We start from the raw sequence: 12017 nt of genomic DNA on the forward strand, positions 1-12017 counted from the left end.
ATCTTAGGAGCTATAGAAGCACAGCATTTGAGAAACCCTGACTGAGGGGACATTTAGGATTGAGGTTGGGGAGATGTGAAGAGAAGGTCCATGCTGAAAGGTGGCCATCACAGATAAGCCTCAGAAAAGGGCAGCAGCAGGCCTTTGAAATGTGAAACTGGGGGAAAGAAACCATGGATTAAATCTTAACAACATTATGTCTGAATACTGGCTCAAATTTTCCATTTGATTAGAAGCAGTTCTTCATTTTGTTTTGGTTGCTATGACTATGATAAGAGAAGGTTTTCTATTCAAGCAGTATCCTGCATTTCTTGTAAGTGTGCCAAATTCTGGAAACAATTAGTGTAGGAATCTGAGGCAGCCTAGACAATATGTGATATGTGAACTCAGTCATTTTGATTTATAAAGTATGGTTCAAGTTTAGCATCAGCCATCTGGCCACTACAGCTTGCTTATACAAAGGATAAATAAAATATAGCTACTGCAAAGGGTATACTGAACTAGCAGTGATTCAAAGTGATAAATATGGACAACAGGGTTATGTATTCCTGTTTTGGCTGTGTTTGCACAAAAGCTCCTTTGAGCACTTTTGAACCAGCCTTAGTCAAAGAAACAGCTATCTCTCTGGGTTTATGTAAATTGAGCTTCTTAAGGGCCCTTTTTGGCTTGGCAGGAATACATTAGAGAAAGATGAAAATAGAAATACTTTAAAAGCAATAATCCTAGAAATAGTCCTTTATTTTCCCCCACGTTATGACCCTTCTGCATTTTAAAATGTTCGTAACTTTTTGATAATGGATATTGGTATCCTCCCCCAGATGAAACAAATTACAAGACACAAGGAGAATTAAAATGGGAGTGACAACTCTCCCCCAGTGACTATACAGTGAGACAATCTGAGTCAAGCTGGTGCTGTCCAATTTCAGGTGAAGCTTTTCCCTTGAGCCAACAGAAGTGCTTTCTCAGGCTTCTCTGCAAGTGTTTCTTTACAAGTGTGAGCCAGTGAGCCAGCCCAGAAAAATAGGAAGAGGAGGAGGAGGAGTAGGGACCACATAAAAGCTACATTGCTGCCAGGAGCGAAGGAGGCAGAAAGTGCAGCTGCTGCTGCTCTTCAAAAACTTCTACTAAGATGCCCTTTCAAAACAGTTCTTCCTGGACAAAGAAACAGAAACTGATTTTGACAGGGGTGATAGTGGTGCTTTTTGGCACCTTGACTGTTTTTGTGGTTTTTGGATTGCTCAGGCTTGAAAGGAAAAAGATCCCCATTGCAGAAGAACAGGAGTGGAAAGGAAGAGGAACCACTGAACACCTGCTGGAAATTGTCCTGGGAAGATGTTACAACTTCATTAATACAATAAATCCTGAACTTAGGTGAGTAGTAGGGTATTCTTGCAAAGACTGAAAGTAGAATTGATTCAGAGGGTATGCAAGAAGGAAATAAATAGGAAAGGGAAAGGTCTGGAGCTTCTTTTCCAGAAAAAAAAGTATTTTCTAGCTGTTGAAAACAATTTTATTCTGAAAGGTTTCATACTTGCAAGAATAGGACAGTATATAGCAAATAGGTTTGCCATTTTCTTCTGAGGAGAGCTCTATTTTATTAAAGAAACCTATTTAATAAAATTATATAAAAATGTATGTTCTGCTTTCTAATGCATCTGTATCCTTCAGGGCTGATCATATTAAAATTTCACTTATCCCAGCAAACTATTTCAACCAATGGGAAATCAATATACAGAGACACTTCTACACTTCTTCTACAGCAAGTAGTATAGATAGGTCTGTTGTCTCTAATATTAGAAATAATATCTAAGTTAGAATGACAATTGATTGCCTTCTCTGCCATGAATTTGCTTAATCCTCTCTGAAAATCCATTTTTTTCTGAAAATTCCAGCCACTTGTCTGAAATGGTATAGGATCTCCTGCTTGAGCAGGGGATTGAATAGAAGACCTCTAAGAACCCTTACAATTCTGTTATTCTGTTTAAAATTACCCATCACTAGAGCAAAATCTGAAGGGGAAAGGAGAGTTTAGAGTATGAGTGAGTGATATCTTTATCATATTTCCACTTAACCTTCCCTTCTCCAGAACTACAAAGCCAAAGTGTTGCAGCTTTGCTTCAGCAACTTGACCTTTTGGTTGTTTTTTTCACAGTCCTCTGAATGTGGCATATTCCAAAGAGCACAACTTTTCTCTGCTAAGAGAGATTCACTGGGGCTCATGGTTCTGATGTTATAAATGAAGGACTTTTTTTTAGCATGATGTGGCATTTCAGACCGGAAACAAGACATTTCAGTGACCTTTTGGGGAGTGGAAGGTATAACATGTAAAATGGCTAATGAAGGGGTGTAATATATGAGAAATATGAGGACAAATGGATCTGAGAAGTGTTTTTCAACAATAAAATGGCATTATTTGTTCAAAGTACAGGTAATCCTTGACTTACAACTATAATTGAGCCAAAAATTTCTGTTGCTAAGTGAGACAGTTGTTAAGTGAATTTTGCCCCATTTTACCTTTCTTGCCACAGTTATTAAGTGAATCATTGCAGTTTTAAATGACTAACACAGCTGTTAAGTGAATTCAGCTTCCCCATTGATTTTGTTTGTCATAAAGTCACAAAATATGATCACATGATCTCAGGACACTGCAACCATCATAAATATAAATCAGTTGCCAAGCATTTAAATTTTGATCACGTGACTATGGGGATGCTTTAACAGTTGTATGAAAAATGATCATAGGTCACTTTTTTCAGTATTGTAACTTTGAAAAGTCACTAAATGTACTGTTGTAAGTGGAGGACTATCTGTAGATTATCTCTGTATTTCAGCATGAATTTGGGGAGAAAAATTCTGGGTCTTCATAATTTTGCTTTGTCTTGAATCATGGCCTTGCATTTCAGGGCTCTCTCTATAAAGTTTACTCAGAAATAAATCTAAATATATTCAGTTGGGTCTCCTGCCCACTAATGCAAACAAAATTGTAGTTCTAGTAGGAATATCAATTCATGAGTAAACCTCATGTGCCTCATTGTTAAGTAAGTATCCCAGGGTTACAAAAAAGTCCTGTTAATTTATGTTCCCAAGGAAATCAGGATTTTAAATTAGGAAATGGAGAAATGTGATTAAATTCCCAAATGCATGGCTGATTGAATTAAACACTGTTTTTTAAAACTTGTTTGTAATTATTTATGCAATGGGGGTGGTAATCTGCAAAAACTCAATAGTAAAGGAATGTATTGTTATCTTTGTGTTAGCAAGATGCTTCCAGAATTTTATCAAGGCATTGCAATTTTAGTACATCAGTGTGAACCTGAAAGAGAAATGTTATTGCTTTAAAAGGAGACAATTCGTTGAAATAAATATAACTCTTAAGACAGTAGCACTGTTTCTTTCCAGGCTAGTTAAATAGTGTTGCCTGAAAACAACTTCTAAATGCATATCATTTTAAAATTACATTTAATTTTTGTTGAAATTGCTGAATTCTTTAGAGCAGTGTTTCTCAACCTTGACAATTTTAAGGCATATGGACTTCAACTCCCAGAATTCCACAGCCAGCGTTGAGAAACACTGCTTTAGAGAATCATACTCTTAGAGGATTTGAGGAGATATATAATATTAATCTACATCCTTTTCTTTATGGGTTGCTAATGATTTTAAATGATAACTGTTCTTTTCCATAAAGACAAACACATCAAAGTTTGATCACACTACTTTAAACAGAGAGATGCCATACACATGTTTACTCTCATTCCAAAGTTTTTCTTCAACATTTTTTGTGAAGTGTACTCATCCTGTATTTATGGGGTTGTTCTGTTTTCTGCTTGGTTCAGCATTGAAGAGGCAGCAATAGAAACAAGTACTTCTTTATTGAAGGTCAAAACAGAAACTAACAAGCTTGGCTGCACCCCTATTTATACATTCAGCTTTGGGGTGGCGTCAGCTAATGAATGCACCGTATTTTCCCGCTCAAATGCATACTAATCAACCTTGCAGACAGCAAGTCTGGCTAGCAGGCCATGTGGTCTGCTAATGGTTCTTGCACAGATCTCTGCAACTGTTCCATAAGTTTAACACAATACATTACACCCCTCCCCCCTAGTTCTTTGACACTTACAAGCATTGTTGGTTGTTCAAAGATCACATACATGCAAAAAGGCATAATGGCACTCAGTGGTACAAAAGTCCTTACAATACATTGTCAGTATTAAGAATAGTTAACATTGCAGGTTGTAAGAAGGCACATACATTTAAGTACATAGGCATTCAAGTTGAAAGAACATACATAAGCATTTCCATTTGCAATAAAAATACATAAGCATTTTAAGTTTGCAATGACAAAAACCTCATGTAGTCCTTTAAAAACTTTGGTGGGCCTTTCGCCCATTCCAAGCATCTCGGAACTGCTGCTAGCTCCCAATCTGTAAGCTCGCCTGCCAGGCTCTGCAGACTGGGGCTGTGTGACCCGTCTGACACAGGTAAAGCTGGTTCGTGAAGGCTGGCCTGTTCTGGTAGACCCAAGCCTTTGTCCATTTCCCTATGGCTGGCCTGTTCCGGTAGGCCCGAGCCAGAGTTCCATGGTGGAGAAGAATCCACTGGATCGGCGTGAAAAGCCGATTGAGAGCAATGTCCTGTTGCCACCGATTGGGAGCAATGTCCCATTGGTGCAATGCCTGAGGCAGGAGCGGCATAAAAAGCTGATTGAGAGCAATGTCCCATGGACGCAGTGCCTGAGTTAGGAGCAGCCTCGTTAGCAAAACCCCCATTTGGTGATCACAAGGTCCTGCTTTCGCTGAGAGCCTCAGATTCATGATCACAATCGCGATCATGTTCCTCCTCTCCCCCGAGAGCAGAATCAGGAGCAGAACCTCCAGCTGCATTAGTAACCTCCAACGCAGCTGGTCAATTTGCCTGTGGAGCATATTACCATCTTCCAGGGCCACTTCGTATGAGAGAGGCCCTGACATCTTGCAAACCACAGCTACTACCCACAGTGCCCCTGCTCCATAATTGTGTGCCCAAACCGGATCACCCACTTGCAAGTGCCTTGGTGCCTTAGGCTGCAGCACTTGTGAAGCAACCCTATCTGGATGTAAGCAATCCAGCTTCATGATCAATTGGTGCCCACCTCTTAGCTCAGCTGGGCTCTTGCCCATAGAAGTGCAGGGCATTGTGCGTTGGCAGAGTAGGAAGTTTGCCAGCCTGTGATGCCAATTGTCATGGGTGATCCTCTTCAAGGATTCTTTTGTTGTGCAAACCATGCATTCCGCTTGACCGTTAGAGGCCGGGTGAAAAGGAGCCAAAGTGGCATGCCTAATCATATTTGCCCTCAAAAAGGACTGAAACTCTGAGGATGTAAATTAAGCCCTATTGTCTGAGACTATGACATGTGGGAGCCCATGCATTGCAAAGATGCCCCTCAGCACCTGGATGGTTCTAGCAATAGTCATAGTGGACACTGGAACGACCTCTAGCCACTTGAAGTGACTGTCCACAACAATGAGGAAGAGTTGCCCCTGAAAGAGGCCAGCAAAGTCGATATGAATCCTCGACCAAGGGGCTTGTGTGGTCTCCCATCTATGTACAGGAGCACGTGGCATTTCTGGCCTTGACTGCTGGCAAATGTGACACCTGTGGACCTGGGCCTCAATGTCTTTATCGAGTCAGGGCCATCAGAGGTAGCTACGCGTGAGCGCCTTCATCCAGACTATGCCCGGATGTCCCTCATGCAGAGAATCAAGGACTCTAGTCCTCAGTGAGGTCAGGATAACTACCCTGCTACGCCACAGGACACAACTCTTAAAGGTGGATAATTCATGCTTCCTTTTCCAGAAACTCTGGAAGTTAGAGCCAGGACACGTTTCAGGCCATCCTGTGAGCATCCAATTCAACACGCAGCTCAACGTGTTATCAGTAGCTGTTTCTGCAGCAACATCCCCTGCATTGAGGGGAGACTCCGTCAAATCCTGAATAGCCAGGATGTGGTTGGCTGGAGCAGGATCTGACTCTAACAGCTATAGAGGCAACCTACTAAGACTGTCTGTGTGGTCCATTTCTCTACCCGGTTTGTGAATCAGGCAATAGTCATAAGCAGATAGAAATATTGACCACCTCAACATTCTAGGAGAGATAATCTGGGGTGTCTGCTTGTTCGTAGTTAACAACCCCTAAAGCAGTTTGTGGTCAGTGAAGACCGTGAAATGGTAGAGATACAAAAAGTCCTGAAACTTTTTAATGCCAGCCACAATGGCCAATGCCTCCCTATCTATTTGTGTGTAATTGCGTTCCCCAGCAGAAAGAGTCCTGGAGTAATAGGCTATAGGGACTTGTGTCCCATCAGCACTGAGATGACTCAACACAGCTCCGATCTCATACGGGGATGCGTCGCATGCGATGCTGACTGGCAACTGCTCATTAAAATGAGCCAACACCGCATTTGAAGACAACAATGCTTTAACTGCAGCAAAACTCCTCTCGTGGACACTTGTCCACTTCCAAGGGGCTTGTTTGTCCAAGAGCTGGTATAACGGCTCTGTCACTGCGGCCTTGTGGGGGAGGAAAGCATGGTAGAAATTAAGGAGTCCCAGGAAGGCCTGAAGCCCTCCCTTTGTCTTGGGACTGGATGCCTGCTGAATTGCTTTGAGTTTGGATTCAACAGGATGAATGCTTCAGCATCTAGACGAAACCCCAGGAATTCTGTGGAAGTGACTCCAACTTTGCATTTCTCCTGTTTGAGCTTCAGCCCCGCTTTGCGGAAATGCCACAAGACAGCCCAGAGCCTGTCAGCGAGGTTTTCGACTGATTCCCCAGCTATGAGGACATCATCGAAATATGGGCATACACCTGGAATGCTGCGGAGCATCATGCTCTGAAAAATGCCAGGGGCGACATTAACCCCAAACTGTAACTGTCGCACCTTGAAAGCCCCCCCGGTGGGTTACAATGGTTTGGGCCTCCGCCATGGCATCCACCAGAAGCTGCTGGTAGGCCTGTGCCAAATCTAATTTGGCAAAAATGCGACCTCCCTGTAGTAAAGCCAAGATATGGCTGACTACAGGTATCGGATAGGACTGCTGCTGGAGAGCTTTGTTTAGCGTGCATTTATATTTGGCATAAATGCAGACTTTTCCATTGGCCTTAAGTGGCATGACAATAGGAGTTTCCCATGGACTACTGTCCACTGGCTCCAAAATGCCTTGCTGCAACAGTTTGTCGAGCTCTGCATTGATTCTCTGCTTCAGGACAAAATGCACCAATGAGGCTTAATTCTTATCGGTGCTATCTGAGGGTCAAGCCGAAGGGAAATTGGGGGCCCTTTGTATGCCCCTAACTCTGGGCTGAAAACATCAGCAAACTCTTTACACACCGCCGAGAGAGTCGACGTTTGCAAACTGCTTAACTCAGTCACTCGAATTCCCAAAGCATCAAACCAATCGAGCCCAATTAGGCTAGTGCGGTTATCTTCAACAACTATGATGTCCAAGGGACTCTTGAAGTTCCTGAACTGCACTCTGAGTGTGGCCTCCCCCTTTACATTTATCCGGGAATTTTGGAAGTCAGTTAAGATGAGGTTCGATGGCCTGAACCGCTTCTACTGCAAATCTGCTGGAGTGTCCTTTGGGAGATTATTGATAGAGCTGAACCTGTGTCCAACTCCATGTCAGAAGGAGCCCTGTGCAACTTGACTTTGAGGTGTAACTTTTCCTTGAGTGGGCGATGGATGCCTGTCCTACACACGCTCCTTCTACTCACGCAAAAACCCACCCTGTTTTGACTGGGGATCCCGGTACTTTTCCGAGGCAACTCTTCTGATGAATATTCTTTTCTGTGACCCAAACAAAAGGTGACGATGTGGCCTTGCTTGCCACACACCCGACAAGTTGCTGTGTGGAATCGGCAGTCGACCCGTTTGTGATGGCCTCCACACCCGATGCAATGAGAGAAGGGAACTGCCTTGTCAGGTTGTCGTTGATGCCTTCTCTCTGGAGGTTGCTGCAACCGACTGACTTCGTGGTCCGATTCGAAGTCTTCAACTCTCTCGGCGACCTCTTAGTGGATGGTTTCCAAGCAAGGAAGGTTCTTGGAGAGCTGCAAGTCCTTAACAACTCCGCCTGCTGCTTCTACTGCCGTTATCTCTCTCAACATATCTTGAAAAGAGATGGTCTCTATAACAAAGATCTTCTGTTGAAGTTCTCAGCTCCTAAGACCACAAACTAAACGGTCCCGCAGCCTTTTTTCAAGGTCCTTGAATTCGCATGGCCTTGCAGCTTGGCGAAGAGCAGCTATGAAATCGGTGGCAGACTCACCAGGATGCTGGTCTCGCCGTTCAAAGGCGTGTCACCAAGCGATGACTGAAAGTGTGGGCTCAAAGTGCTCCTTGAGCATTTTTTTCAGTTCTGCGTATGCAATGGACTCAAGTGGCGCTGGTGCAACCAAGGTCTCTGCGATGTCGAATGTTGCTTGACCACAAACACACAGCAGCATCATGGCCTTCAACCCATCTTCCCAAACTTGGTTAACTCGCAGGTAGTTTTCAACCCTCATAACGTAGGAGCTCCACCTCTCTGGATGAGCGATGTCGAATTCTGAGAGTCGACGTATCTTTGCCATGGTGAGTCTTTGGCGGCCTTTTTAATGCCTCATGCTGCGCTGTCTTCCATGGGACTTCCAGGGTGGATCCTTGGAAACACTCTCCTCCAACATTTTCATATTGGCAGGATAGAGTGAGTGGGGTTTGGAACACCGTTCCGACCAAGCGCTTGCTAGGCCCTTTCCCCATAGTGACTCAGCTTGTCGAATTGTGGCAGCACGATCCCACCTTTGTCACCAATATTCTGTTTTCTGTTTGGCTCAGCATTGAAGAGGCAGCAATAGAAACAAGTACTTCTTTATTGAAGGTCAAAAAAGAAACTAACAAGCATGGCTCCGTCCCTATTTATACATTCAGCTTTGGGACGGCGTCAGCCAATGAATGCACCATATTTTCCCGCTCAAATGCTTACTAATCAACCTTGCAGACAGCCAGTCTGGCTAGCAGGCCATGTGGTCTGCTAATGGTCCTTGCACAGATCTCTGCAACTGTTCCATAAGTTTAACACAATACATTACAGGGATGAAGTTTCTTTTTAAATCTACATTATGCAAATCAGCATTTTCTATGTTAAGCAGGCAGGTAGGCTAGGCTGGGAACTGTATATTATTCAGCCTCCATTTCTTCATCTCTTAGGCATCATTTCTGGTTCTGTAATATTTAAATTTTGTAAGTCGTTAAATGGTGGAGTGGTTGGTAGTCTCACATCCAGACTTCCAAAAGTTATAGGTTGATTATATCAGTTATTATATTTGTTAATGTTATATGCCTATTTTTATAGTGTTTATAAATAGATGGTTTAATCCCATTTGCGTATAGTAAAAGTATAAGATGGATGACAAATGCTACATATATCTGGTTATAAAATACAGATAATCCTCAAAATATGACCGTTGTGGAACCTGCCCATTACAGTGGCATGTCACAGTGGTCAGTAGTGAAGCATCTCACCTAATATCCCCTCACCCCTGTTCTCCCTAATGAATCATTAAATACCTACGTTGTTGAGCATGTGGGTCACTGTTGTGTGGCCCAGTGTCCCGAATATTTTGCTGCCTTAATAGGATCTACACAATGATTCTGAATACTGCAGAAAGCATCTGCAGCACTGTGCAGATCTCTTTAAAGCAACAAAATGAAGCAGTGAGTGGCAGCCACGTTCAGATCATCTCTGTGCAGCCCAGGAACATATGGTTTGCCCTCCTTCCCCAACATAAGGTCCAGAGAACTTCAAAAGGAAAGTGTGATGGGTGATGGGCATGTGAACAACAAGCCCAACCATTGAAGGTGTAACCATTGCGTGTAATCTTTTTGAAATTAAAAAGATTACTACTAAAAAGTTACCAGGAATATATGTTCTGATTCTGAGATACTGAAATTTCTCTTTGTTTCTGAAAATAGGTTTAAGCCTAGATTATATTCAGATTTCTACCTCAGACTGAAGGGAAATTATTTTACTGATTTTGGCAGTTGTGTTGCCCGCTCATCCAAAAAATTAGATTTGTCAGTCCTCTGACTTGGAATGTTATAGTTTTAACTTGGGAAATGTAGTTCTACTATTGATCAAAGTGACTAAACATGATCACCATTTGTAACCTTTCTAGCTTACATCTGACCAGTAAAGTAAACGGGGGAAACCAGATTCATTTAATGACTACATGATTCATTTAAAACTGTAGTGATTTGCTAACAACTGTGGCAAAAAAGTCATAAGATGGGACAAAATTCACTTAGCAACTTTTGTGCTAAGAAATTTTGTGCTCAGTTGTCATAAATTGAGGACTGCCTGAATTCTCATGAGAAAAAAATGGGAGTATTTTTAGATTTTGATCTTTTTCAGTTAAACCATATATCAGAACAAAAATTAGCACTGATACATTAATATACTCAGGGCTTTTTTTCCTCATAGAATGTCCAGAATGGAGTTCCGGCACCTTTTTTGGATGGAACCTTGTAGGATAGGCAAGGCAGGTTGTATGATGTGTATGAGTTCCAGCACCTTTTCTTTTTTCTTTTTCTTTTTTTTTACAAAAAAAGCACTGAATATACTTATAACATTGCACTAAGCAGGTTTATTTTTAAATTGAGAAAAAAAATCTGGAAACTAAATCTCTCACTGCATATGATACCCCTAACTTAAGGAAGTCTTAAAAATGAAGTACATTTAATATTATTTGATTCAAATTTACTGGTTTATTCAAAACCCATATTTACAAAATAGAAGAGTTGCCTAGGCATGTAAAATAATTAATTTTTTTCTTTTGCATTTCACTGAAACCTGTGCTGCAGTCTTCTTGTCATCTTGGAATAAGGACTGAATAAACATGCATTAGTTAAGCCTGTTGTCTGGTGATAGTAGATATAAAGATCCAGGCAAAATTTACAGAGGGATGTAAAGCACTATGAAGCAGGATTGTCAGGGCCCACTTCAATACCTCATCCCAAGAAAGCAGAACTCATGGAAGCGGTTTCTTCCAAAAGGAACTTTTATTAGGAGAAGCTGATAGCAAGCATACTAGACAGGATCTGAGGGTTTCCCACTCAGATCAATAGGTAAAAGTGTCCCAAGCAAAACCCCACCCATAGTTCATCCAGTCAGTTCAAATGGTCCAATCTCCAGATGTTAGGTTCCCTATGGGAACAGGGAGATAACATCGGTCCGTCTCTGATTTTAGCTGGAAGTGCGGAGATAATGCAGTTGCTGGAGGTTGCATTCCATTTTTCCCCTTCCTTTGCTAGCTAACAGTAAAGGATGGGAAAGTTCAGAAGAAATATTGCAGGAAAGCAAAGTGTTACTTTGTAGCGATAGAGGAAGTCAAGGCAATAATCATCAAGCAAACATCCCTCCCCCCTAGGAGTATGGCAGAACCCAGAATGAGAGGAGAGTGAGATTCGGGTCAGGATGAAAGAGGAAGAAATAGTAAATGCGGGAGGGGAGAATAAAAGGATTTGGGGATCTATCAATATGGGTACTGACAAGTATATAGCTAAGTGCTAAAATAAACTATTCTTGGCTCATCCCTAAGATTAATACATTTTTGGTACATGCCATAAATTCAAAAAATAATGTGTTATTGACTTCTGTGAATGGGATATGATGAATTCAAGTGATCATCACATTATTTTCTTATAGTTTTGGAAGGTAATCAGCATGACACACCTTTAATCTGGAAGTCAAGGTCAAATAATGAGAGGCTGCAGATGGGATTACATCTACAGCTAACTAAAATTTGAATTTCTGCAATTATCTCATTCTCCATTGTATTAAATTGGGCAGTTAATGAGGTAGAGAATGGAAGACCGAGTATTTGTAATATATCTTTGTATGAATGGCATTTTTTTTACAATCTTCACGTTTTCATTGCTTGCCTCTGCACAACTCTCTTCTAAGCCTTAACGTTTTGACAACATATATAGTATGTTACTT

The 12017-nt window shown here is 41.8% G+C and overlaps 1 protein-coding gene across 6 annotated transcripts in view; it reads left to right on the plus strand.

Annotated features, from left to right (window-relative positions):
• The first annotated feature begins 1037 nt into the window (after positions 1–1037).
• LOC120300466 (ADP-ribosyl cyclase/cyclic ADP-ribose hydrolase 1-like) overlaps positions 1038–12017 on the plus strand; it is an 89925-nt gene continuing 78945 nt past the window's right edge. For 3 of the 6 annotated variants that reach the window (XM_039326521.1, XM_039326519.1, XM_039326522.1), the window contains exon 1: positions 1039–1371. In XM_039326521.1, coding sequence (XP_039182455.1) covers positions 1130–1371 — 242 coding nt within the window. In that variant the 5' untranslated portion in view covers positions 1039–1129. Of the gene's footprint in view, positions 1372–12017 lie in introns of all 6 variants that reach the window. The other 3 variants (XM_039326524.1, XM_039326523.1, XM_039326520.1) reach the window with 2 other exon arrangements.

Source organism: Crotalus tigris, unplaced genomic scaffold (genome assembly GCF_016545835.1).
Source record: "Crotalus tigris isolate CLP2741 ecotype Arizona unplaced genomic scaffold, ASM1654583v1 scf7180000024341.3516292, whole genome shotgun sequence".
Taxonomy (NCBI): Eukaryota; Metazoa; Chordata; class Lepidosauria; order Squamata; family Viperidae; genus Crotalus; species Crotalus tigris.